Source organism: Nanorana parkeri, unplaced genomic scaffold (genome assembly GCF_000935625.1).
Source record: "Nanorana parkeri isolate BGI_ZX_2015 unplaced genomic scaffold, ASM93562v1 scaffold81, whole genome shotgun sequence".
Lineage (NCBI taxonomy): Eukaryota > Metazoa > Chordata > Amphibia > Anura > Dicroglossidae > Nanorana > Nanorana parkeri.
Genome location: NW_017306349.1, coordinates 1,322,709 through 1,334,807, shown reverse-complemented (window position 1 = coordinate 1,334,807; position 12,099 = coordinate 1,322,709). Strand labels below are relative to the sequence as shown.

General features: G+C 46.9%; 1 protein-coding gene across 1 annotated transcript in view; it reads right to left on the bottom strand.

Moving 5' to 3' along the window:
- Positions 1-12,099, bottom strand: part of GTF3C3 (general transcription factor IIIC subunit 3) — a 39,374-nt gene that overhangs the window by 16,235 nt on the left and 11,040 nt on the right. The window contains exons 7-10 of the mRNA XM_018576970.1: positions 10,962-11,028; positions 7,057-7,154; positions 5,886-6,057; positions 1,555-1,757 (exon numbers count right to left, since the gene is read on the bottom strand). Of these exons, the coding sequence (XP_018432472.1) occupies positions 1,555-1,757; positions 5,886-6,057; positions 7,057-7,154; positions 10,962-11,028 (540 nt within the window). The remainder of the gene's footprint in view (positions 1-1,554; positions 1,758-5,885; positions 6,058-7,056; positions 7,155-10,961; positions 11,029-12,099) is intronic.

Below are 12,099 nucleotides of genomic sequence, written 5' to 3'. Positions count from 1 at the left end.
AATTTCAGCAAAAACTTAGGAGGACTTTTGGAGATTGGGTGACACCACACACAATGCTCCAACATTCTTTGGTCTGCCCTTTGACCGATACGGGCGTGATTCAAACACACAGACATCGTGCAAAGGATTCCAGATAACAATCATGACAGGCACCCATGTGATGTAATGGGAGTGTTGATACAATGAGACAGCGAGAGGATCTGGAAATAGGAAAAGAAGAAAGAGGAAAACACGCAAGTGTTAGGAAAGAGATGATGACAGACCGTCTGGGAAAAATGCATCTCCGAGGTGACATAATTACTATGTGTAAATATATACTCAGACCATATCCCATCAACTCATGAACACTCAGACGATAGTGTCTCAGTATAGTGGCTGTAGCATGCCGACTCATCCCTAGCCCCAATTCCCCCCAATGTGAAATGGTATGGTCCAAGCATAAACGACATTTACCACCAAACACCCCCCTCTAGATCATGTCTCAGCGGTATCGTTTTATATTATCTACTTCCTGTAGCAGGGAAAAGCTTTTAATATTCCCTGTAAGCTTGTAAAATTCTTGAATGGGCAACTGCTGCAAAGCCGGTTTCTACGGACATAGGCACTCCCCCAGAACTACATCTCCCAAAAGCCCTTTTCTCTAATAAACACGCTGTGTGGGCAGGCCCTTGGATGGTTTCGTTGGGAAACAAATCAATGTATGCATGTGGAGGGGGGGCATTGAAGGGCGGGGGAGAGGTGGAGCTCCGTAGTTCAGCAGGCAGGGCCGACAACGGATTGGGATTTCAGAGCAGATGAAACAGGAAATTGGAATCTCTGGATGTTTTTCTGTACTTGCTGTGTTGGTAACGGGATAAAACATTGGGGAATGTCCATCTACATCCTTGATTTTGTCTATGTATTATTTGCCGAGAAGCACTACGACATGTCATGTATCTGGTTTCAATTAGGGATGCACCGATACCTATACTAGTATCGGTGCCGAGAATTTGGGCGAGGACTCGTACTCTCCCAAATTCTCCGATGCCTAGCCCGATACTTTCTGTATCAGGAATCCAGGCAGCGAGTCATTACACGCTGCCCGGCTTCCTGATTGGTCGGGAAGCCGGCTCCATGCTCCCTCGTCACTTGTGGAAGCCTCGTCACTTGAGGATGCCGAGCACCGCGTAATGACGCGGCGCCCGGCTTCCTGATTGACCCGGAAGGTCAATTCACCTCAGGATGAGGGAGCACGGAGCCGGCTTCCTGGCCAATCAGGAAGCCGGGCTCCGGATCATTATACGGCGCCCGGCTTCCTGATTGGCCAAAACGTCACCTAGTGTCGAGAAGCATGGGGACGGCTTTCCTGCTAGTCAGGAAACCGGGTGGCGAGTCATTGCACGCCGCCTGACTTCCTTAATGGGACTTCCGGTATCGGTATTCGGTATCTGCGAATAACGGGGGAAAAAAATATCGGTGCTCGTACTCAATACCGAAATCCCTAGTTTCAATGGTAACATGTCTAAAGGTAAGGGAAAGAAAGATAACTTAGGTGAAACCATGTGGTCCTCCTACCTGCTGGGCAGCATTTGAATCTTGCGCTAATGTATCCGGGTCATACATTGGTTCTAAAGCTTCCAGTGCTTTCTCGGGATGCCCCAACTGTTGTTCAAGAGTAGAAAGGGAGATTCTGGCGTCCAAGTGTAAGGGAGCCATTTCCACCACCTTACTGTAGCTCTCTGCAGCTTTCTCCATGTGACCCAGAGCTTTCAGACAGTCTGGGAAAAGACAAAAGGGTTACAGCAGGGAGGATTGTTAAGACAATATGGTCACAGTCACACCGACGGTTAGCTGCGTCCAGTTTGTATGCAGCCAGAGAACGACAGCCCTGAATACACACTGTCTGCGTCCAGGGCCACTCAGAGGCCCTTATGTGAGCGGTTAAACGGAGACACTGGAGATGCCGGCCATTGATTCCAACAAGCTACATATCTGGCAACCAAGGCTCATTGTACTCAACTTGTGCATGGGGCGGAGAAACGTATGCCTCATTCAGGTGTTTAAAGCTGTACCTGTGAAAGAACAAATTGAAGTAAATACTTACCTCTCCTGCTGCCCATATCACTCCTCTGTTGAAGGGTCTTCTAAATCCTAAAAAGTTTTGAAAATAATAACTGCCGCAATCTGTGTGAGTGCATAGTATGTATGGAAGTATGCATGTATGAATGTTATGGACAACGTTTTTTTATATGTAGATTTTGCTATAGAAATGGAATCACGGGTGCGATAAATATGAGATTTTGTAACAAATAAAGTTTATATTTTTACAAGAAAAAAGGTCTCGGTCTGTTTAGTAACCATCTCTCAACAGTGTCCTCTCCTTTGAGAACACTGTTACCATTTTTTTGTCTTCTAAATCCATAACTTCTGGGACTGTTGACCTGCTATGTCCCCTACAGCGCTAAATCATCCTATATCTCTCAGGACTCCTGGGGCAAAACGCACACATGTGGCAGCCATTCAGAAGGGTTCCCACTCTCACCAGATTTTTAGAAGATAAGAAGCCAGTAGATGACTTAGCTCATTAGACTAAACCTACACTATATGACCAAGTGTTGATGGACACTTGACAGCCCTTTCCAAAACCATGGGCTTTTATATGGAGTTGGGCTCAGCTCCACTCTTCTGGGAAGGCTTTCTATACAGTTTTGGAGTGTGTTTGTAGAAACGCAACAGGAGGTGTGGCAGAAGGTCTTGAAATATGACAGCTAAATATTACCACTGGAGGTATAAGAAGCCAGTAAGTGACTTAGGTTGTTAGACTATACCCATACTACATGGCCAAGCTGATGGACCCTTACATGGTTACGTGGCCAAGTTGATGGACCCTTACATGGTTACGTGGCCAAGTTGATGGACCCTTGACATCCCTTTCCAAAACCATGGGCTTTAATATGGAGTTGGGCTCCTTTTGTGACTAACCTCCCCTCCACTCTTCTGGGAAGGCTTTCTATACGGTTTTGGACCGTGTCTGTAGAAACGCAACAGGAGGTGTGGCAGAAGGTCTCGAAATATGACAGCTACATATTACCACTGGAAGTATAAGAAGCCAGTAGGTGACTTAGGTTGTTAGACTAGGTCTATGCTACATGGCCAAGTTGATGGACCCTTGGCGTCCCTTTCCAAAACCATGGGCTTTAATATAGAGTTGGGCCCTTTTTCTGGCTCCAACCTCCTCCATTCTTCAGGGAAGGCTTTTCACAAGGTTTTGGGGTGCGTCTGTGGGAATTCGTGCCCATTCTTCCAAAAGAATACATGGTCAGGTACAGGTGTTGGATGTTCAGCAGGGTTGAGGTCAGGGCTCTGTGCAGGACACTCGAGTTCCTCCTCCAAACTGGTCACACCATATCTTTATGGAGCTGGCTTTGTACACAGGGGACAGTCGTAATGGATCAGAAAAGGGCCTTCACCAGACTGTTTCATACTTTTGGACATATCGGTAGATGTGATGGTCAGGTATCCACAGACTTCTAGACATATAATGTATTTATGAAATACCAGTGGACCAATTCCATGACGTTACAAGAGATCAGGTAGATATGTTTCTGGCTGTTAATGGGCACTGGATGTTTTACAGATGTTGCTCTAACTTGAACGTCATTCATTTTTTCCTCTCTCTTTCTCCACTATATTTTCCCCCTTTCAGGCTGAGATGGGCTAATGGAATGCTGTAAATCCGGCTGTACCTGGCACTTCATATATCTGCTGGTGAAAGTATACAGCCACAGACAGTAAAATAGATTCTTCATGTTTAAAGGAGAACTATGGGGTCAGGGCTTTTCCCCATAGTTCTCATTAGGGTAACGGGAGGACACCAACTAGCGTCCTCCCGTAACCCTAAGCTCAGTATATAGGGAGCTACAGCTCACGGTATACTGAGACTCCGCAGCCGGAGCGGATCCCGACATCGATGTCTGGATCCGCCCAGCTGTGTGACTATCTAGAGGCAGAGCCAGCTGTACCCGCCCCCTCCCCCGTCCGTCAGCGCCAGTCAGGGGGGAATCCAGCCCCTCCCCCTGTCACGGCAGAGAGCTGTGACAGGATCGAGAGGTGAGCGAACGCCGGTATGTGTTCGCTCCGCTCCCGATCTACTGAGCCGACCTGTGACAGTCTCATTGTCACAGGTCGGCTAGAACTATGAGGTGAGTGGAAATTACTCATCTCATAGTTCTCCTTTAATAGTGAAGACAGTTTTTTCTTTGCTAAATCTATGGGACCAGGTTAGGACGATTCCTTGAATGCAAAGACCTTGAGGATTTTCAAAGGTTAACCCTTGCATTGGGGCTACCCCTGCAATGCAAGGGTCAACTGCTTGTTTTGGTCAGTGTCTTGTGTTCACGGTGGTGACGCCGTGTTCAGTGGGTCGCCGAGTGCCTTCCATTTTTCTAGGCGAGAGACTTCTCAGCCTCCCCCTAGGGCAGCACTGTCAGTTCTCGGGCCAAGCAGCCATTAATAAGCTGCTCGGCGTCGAGTGTCAGCTTGAGGTGGGCTGGAGCTATCGCTGCAAGGGAATTCCATCCATACGTGCATTGCTTACAGCTTCCTCGCATGTCCTGTAGAGGTGCCTGGACAGGACTGACGTCACATTCTGGCTCCCACCACCTCCAGAGGGCGCGCAAGGGAGCTGTGCAAGCAATGGACTTGATCCACTCCAGTGTATATGTGTGTGTGTGAGATTGTGTCTGTCAATGTTTTTGAGGGCCCGTTCACACTAGTACAGTGCGGTAATCGACCAGTCCTGTGCGATTAACGCACTGTACCATGCAATCGCATCTACTACACGTTCTGGTGTGGGAGGTGCGTTGTGTTGCCATTCATTTAAATGGCACCCCAAACACAACTCCTGCAAACAGTTCAATCGCCTGCACCGGAACGCACGGTACTGCAATGCAGTGCATTCCATTTCAGTGCGACTTGGGTTGCATCTTAATGACCAAGGACAGATGTGGGTCCTGAGGTTACACAGGTTGAGAACCACTGGTCTAGGGGCACAAATAACAAAAATATACGTACCTGATCCTTGATCCCCCCCTAGCTGATAGACCATTCCCTGAAGCCTCCTCTCCCCCGGGCTCCAGCGGTCTAAGGACCCATGACATCATCACATCTAATATAGGTCCAGAATACCGAGGGGCATATCAAAGCTGGAGCAGACAGGAAGAGAGCTGAGCAGGAGAAAGTAGATGGTGGATGATGCTTGTGACTATTTTTTTTATTTAGTACTGGACCAGATTGGTGTTGGGGAACTCAAGTGACCTATATGGAGCTCCGACCTTCGCCATACTGTGATGAACTGGAACGGCAATTGCGAGCCAGATCTTCTCATCCAACATCAGTACCTGACCTCACAAATGGCCACAAATTCCCACAGACACTCAAGTGGCCTATATGGAGCTTCGACCTTCGCCATACTGGGATGAACTGGAACGCCAATTGCGAGCCAGATCTTCTCATCCAACATCAGTACCTAACCTCACAAATGGCCACAAATTTCCACAGGCACTCTCCAAAATCTTGTAGAAAGCCTCCCTAGAAGAGTGAAGGATATTATAGATGCCAAAGAGGTCAACTCCATATTTGTGTGGTTGAGGAGGGGTTGTGTAGTTCACAGAAGATAGTTGAGAAGGTTGATCACATTGTTTCAGTTCAGTGCACAGGAAGTGACTGGCAGGATCAACAGGAATACCTCTATACCTGCAGATAATGCATCACCACATCTAAATTGCAATGTATTACAATTGTGTTCTCGAGTTTAGATATGCTTTAAGAATCAGCTCATAAAGAGGTTTCATACTTTCAAGGTACAATGGGTTGGGTGTCGTTTTCACATGCTCTCAGCCAATTACCTGCATGGCGCAGCCAGACGACAGCCATGTTGTATTTTTCGGAGCACACCAAAGCGCCGAGCAGAGGCAGAGCAGAGTTATATTCCCCGACTTCAAGAAACGCCTCTGCCACATCCAGATACAAGTCTCCCACTTCTTCTGGATTCTGCTCCATTAGAGACGTCAGCATTGGCTAAGAAAACAATAAGAAATAGAGACCGAGTAATAAAAAGGGTACGGGTTTATATTTCCCCCAAAACGTTGGCTCATATCAGACAACAACCATTCTACATATAACAATGTATACAATATAGATCAGATGGTGGTTATATGAAGGTCCATAGCTTGGCCAAAGTTGAACTTTGACATCTTCACTACAGAAGCCATTAACTTTATTGTTATCACACATGAGGCTGATAGCAACTATGTCTGGGCTGGACAAATCACAAGAGCCAGGTAGCCAATGCTCCTTAAAATTTACAGCTGGCGCCTAACTTATTAAGCGTTTATCTAGTTGGCTCTTGGATTACCACCTACACAGCCTTCTTGACTTCCCATAGGGCAAGGGCAGCCATAGATAACCAAAACATGGCCAAAATCATCGGTGAAGGTTCTCATTTATCCAGGTCATGTTGTAGTCACGTTCAACAGGACTTGCTCTGTGAATGGAAAGATTAACACCTGTGCAGGCTTCTTGAAACTGAGGATGGCATCATGTAAAAGCTGTGGAACACCCCTGTTCTAGTCACATCTTCCATCCTGGTCTTGTTCTGTTAATCGAAGGATTAACACCTATAGAGCCTTCTTGACTTCTCATAGGGCAAGGGCCATGTTTTGGTCATCTATGGCTGCTCTTGTCCCATGAGAAGTCAGGAAGTCTGCATTGGTGTCATCCATTCGATTCACAGAACAAGACAAGTTGATTGTGACTAACTACTACTAAGCTATACCATGACCTGGACAAACGAGACAATCTCGGCCATGTTTTGGTTATCCATGGCTGCTCTTGTCCCACCAGACCTTATATATCCGCCCTTTACATTGCTTTCTCGTTAACGATCAGGCTATGTTCTCCAATTAGCATGGTCAGATCTTCGGCTCTGTAATGAACGTACGAGCACCGTGTGCCCATTGTCATCTCAGCTAAGGAGAGAAAACACAAATACAGGATTTAAATAGTCAAATGACTTACACCAACAGTCTCCAGAATATTGAGATGGATCAAACAAAGCATCATCTTCACGGTAATATCAATGGGTAAGCCTTCCGGTACGTGACACATAACGATTTCTTGAGAATGAAAAAAAAAAAGATATTGAGAAATGGGAAACCAGGTCATAAAATTTACATTTCACTAATCCAATAAAAACTGTTTATTAGGAAGAAGAAAAGAGGAAGTTCAGCTTCCCAACGTTGTCTTCTAGCGCAGGTATGAAAATGACTAGAGGTGCACCGAAATGGAAAATTTAAAACCGAAACGAAACCGAAATAACAAAACAATTGTCAGGCCGAAACCAAAGCTGTATTTTATTTTAATTTTTTCAAAATTTTTAAATATTTTATTTTTATAAACTTTTAAAAGTTTTTATATTTTTATTTATTAAATATTTTTTAAATTAAATATTTTTATTTTTTACTTTACTTTTAGGGGCTTCGGGGAAAGAGCAGGGGTCTAAACAGACCCCCGATAATTCCCTTTTAAAATAGAAAAAGAGATTGAGGACCTAAATCTCTTTTTCTGCAGCCTCCTCAGAGACACAGAGTCCTCAGAGACACAGAGTCCTCAGAGACACAGAGTCCTCAGAGACACAGAGTCCTCAGAGACACAGAGTCCTCAGAGACACAGAGTCCTCAGAGACACAGAGTCCTCAGAGATACAGAGTCCTCAATCTCTTTTTCTGTATCCCCTGTTATCAATGAACAGGAATCCTCTATGAGTGTTCCTGTTCTTTGATAACATGAGGACATGGTATGTTTACTATAACTACAACTATGAATGGACAGGAAGTGATGTAGATGTGATGTAGATCACTTCCCATTCATTCATAATTGAGGATATAGTAAACATACCGTGTAGCCAATTATGTACAAACACTCAGCGATCACTGACCGCTGAGTGTTTGTACCCGCTCTCCTCTCCGACACGCTGTCACAGGAGGCTGATCGTGTGATGCAGGGGGGAGAGCTCAACCTCCTGTGACAGCGCGGCTTGTCTCCGCCCACACCGCTATGCTGGATTGTGATAGGTGGCTGAGCGGTGTGGGAGGAGAGACGCCGGCCTCCCGCAGCGCTCGGCCGGCTGTTACACGTTCTCTCCTCCTGCCACAGAGCAGCGCCCCGAGCGGGGAGAAAAGAAATCACGGATGCGCCGATGTATCGGCAGGAAAATTGCACTTTCGGCATTGTGCCAAAAGTGCCATTTTCGGCCGATATGTTTCGGCGGCCGATATATATCGGTGCGTCCCTAAAATTTACCTTTGGCTGAGAACTCCATTGAACCCAATTTTATATAAATCAGCCGAGTTAGAACGGCGTGCACAGGCACGTGCGCACACAAAGCCTGATCCGAATGGGAATGCTCACACAATAAACTGTCTGAATATTCACTTCAATTAGCACTCAATGGTTCCTCCTGCTGACCTCTGTGCCCTGTAATGACCTGAAGGTGAGGAAAAGGAACCTGTAAGACGGGGAGGAGGACCCTAGAGGTTTTAATTTCCCAGCAAACTTTAGAGGACCATTACTGGTGAACAGAGTTGAGTTTGAATCAGCAAGTGGAGCTTTAGGCTCCCTTTCCCATGCTCTCGGTTTGCTTCTTTGATGTAAAGTATGTTCTATATAAATCTCAACAGCTTGCATTGAAATTTACACTCATGTAAATGTAGATCGGTAACTCCTCCCTTATCGTGGGTCTCTGTCAGAACTTTCGGTCACATTATCCAAAGCCCCAAAAAGGCACAGCTTCTATTGCGCTGCTTCTTTGGAATCCAGGGTGCTCTGGGAATCCTTTGTCATGTATAAAATATTTATTTATAAAAACAAAGGTTGTATGGAGACAGTACAAAAGATATATAATGGTGTAAAGTTCAGCCGAAACGTCAGTTTAAATCATCTCCGGGTGTATAAAAACAAAAAAGGTGAGAGTAGAAGAGCCTGTCCCCTGCCAGCATGCTGCTGAGTAGGAGCCTTGATCTCTGTGGAAGCAGTGGTCTCCCTCCAGAAGTCTGACACAACCCCTGCTGGAGCTCTCCAATCAGCAGGAAGGGTTACGGTTATGTGGCTGTTACCAGTAACAATATTAATGAATGAAGACTGCAACCGCTGTCCGCAGGCTTAATTCGTACAGGAGGAAGCAGAGGTCCGACCTATAACCCCTGCCGAGTTAAACCTATAGCTCTGCAGTATGTAAAGCTCATGCTCCCTCCTGATTGGAGAGCTCTAGTTCTGACTCAGCAGGGAGCATGTTGGAGCTCTGGAGAGGGACCACTGCTTCCTGATAGAGAGCAATGGTCCTTCTCCGCAGCAGGCTGCCAGGGCACAGGCTTTTCTACTCAGGCTGTGGCTGCTTCCTTAAAGAAAGGAATGGTCCTTCTATGTAGCATGTTGCCAAGGCACAGGCTTTTCTACTGAGGCTGCTTCCCTATAGAGAGCAATGGTCCTTCTCTGCAGCAGGCTGCCAAGGCCCAGGCTTTTCTACTCAGGCTGTGGCTGCTTCCTTAAAGAAAGGAATGGTCCTTCTATGTAGCATGTTGCCAAGGCACAGGCTTTTCTACTGAGGCTGCTTCCCTATAGAGAGCAATGGTCCTTCTCTGCAGCAGGCTGCCAAGGCCCAGGCTTTTCTACTCAGGCTGTGGCTGCTTCCTTAAAGAAAGGAATGGTCCTTCTATGTAGCATGTTGCCAAGGCACAGGCTTTTCTACTGAGGCTGCTTCCCTATAGAGAGCAATGGTCCTTCTCTGCAGCAGGCTGCCAAGGCCCAGGCTTTTCTACTCAGGCTGTGGCTGCTTCCTTAAAGAAAGGAATGGTCCTTCTATGTAGCATGTTGCCAAGGCACAGGCTTTTCTACTGAGGCTGCTTCCCTATAGAGAGCAATGGTCCTTCTCTGCAGCAGGCTGCCAAGGCCCAGGCTTTTCTACTCAGGCTGTGGCTGCTTCCTTAAAGAAAGGAATGGTCCTTCTATGTAGCATGTTGCCAAGGCACAGGCTTTTCTACTGAGGCTGCTTCCCTATAGAGAGCAATGGTCCTTCTCTGCAGCAGGCTGCCAAGGCCCAGGCTTTTCTACTCAGGCTGTGGCTGCTTCCTTAAAGAAAGGAATGGTCCTTCTATGTAGCATGTTGCCAAGGCACAGGCTTTTCTACTGAGGCTGCTTCCCTATAGAGAGCAATGGTCCTTCTCTGCAGCAGGCTGCCAAGGCCCAGGCTTTTCTACTCAGGCTGTGGCTGCTTCCTTATAGAGAGCAATGGTCCTTCTATGTAGCATGTTGCCAAGGCACAGGCTTTTCTACTCAGGCTGTGGCTGCTTCCTTATAGAGAGCAATGGTCCTTCTTTGTAGCATGTTGCCAAGGCACAGGCTTTTCTACTCAGGCTGTGGCTGCTTCCTTATAGAGAGCAATGGTCCTTCTATGCAGCATGCTGCCAAGGCACAGGCTTTTCTACCGAGGCTGTGGCTGCTTCCTTATAGAGAGCAATGGTCCTTCTCTGAGAGGGACCACTGCTTCCTTATAGAGAGCAATGGTCCTTCTCTGCAGCAGGCTGCCAAGGCCCAGGCTTTTCTACTCAGGATGTGGCTGCTTCCTTATAGAGAGCAATGGTCCTTCTCTGAGAGGGAACACTGCTTCCTTATAGAGAGCAATGCTCCTTGCCTGCAGCATGCTGCCAAGGCACAGGCTTTTCTACTCAGGCTGTGGCTGCTTCCTTATAGAGAGCAATGGTCCATCTCCGCAGCATGCTGCCAGGGCACAGGCTTTTCTACTCAGGCTGTGGCTGCTTTCTTAAGTAAATGAACTGTAAGACTTTGTATACCTGTTGTTTTGATATATTTTTAGCCTTGACCAATAACCATTATAGTTTCCTTTGAACCAGTGCATTATATAGCTACCTGAGCCCTCCTCGGTGCTTGTGGTCTCTTTTTTGTTCAGCGTTATTCCGGAAAACTGTGTTATGACCTTTGGGAGAAATTAGTACATTGTATAAAACCACACAGCCCAGTGAAGGATGAACTTGGTACAATAGAACACTATAAATACACGCATACAGCACTGCCATACTCAATTTAATTACTATTCCCACAATTCAAGAGACGCGAGTCCTCCACGCAGTGTGTCAAAAGAACCGGGAGGTCTCTTCATTGTGGAGTCATGCCGAGCAGAGATCCTGGAACACCACAAAGCATTCTGTGCCACCATTGCTTAAAGGAGAATTATGAGGCGAGTGAAAATCACTCAGCCTCATAGTTCTAGCCGACCTGTGACAATGAGACTGTCCCAGGCCGGCTCAATAGATCGGGAAGTGAGCGAACACATACCGTCGATCGCTCACTTCTCGATCCTGTCCCTGCAGAGAGCCGTGACTGTCACTCACGGCTCCATGCAGGGATTCCCCCCCTCCCCGATCCTCAAGCGCTGACTGGCGAGACGGACGGGGGAGGGGGCTGGTACAGCTGGCTCTGCCTCGAGATAGGCAGAGCCAGCTGTCAATCACGCAGCTGGGTGGATCTTGACAGTAATGTCGGGATCCGCCCCGGCTGCGGCGTCTCAGTATACCTCAAGCTGTAGCTTGCTATACACTGAGTGGCTGGATTATTATATACACCGAGTGGCCGGATTATTATATACACTGAGTGGCCTGATTATTATATACACTGAGTGGCCGGATTATTATATACACCGAGTGGCCGGATTATTATATACACCGAGTGGCCGGATTATTATATACACCGAGTGGCCGGATTATTATATACACCGAGTGGCCGGATTATTATATACACCGAGTGGCCGGATTATTATATACACCGAGTGGCCGGATTATTATATACACCGAGTGGCCGGATTATTATATACACCGAGTGGCCGGATTATTATATACACCGAGTGGCCGGATTATTATATACACCGAGTGGCCGGATTATTATATACACCGAGTGGCCGGATTATTATATACACCGAGTGGCCGGATTATTATATACACCGAGTGGCCGGATTATTATATACACCGAGTGGCCGGATTATTATATACAC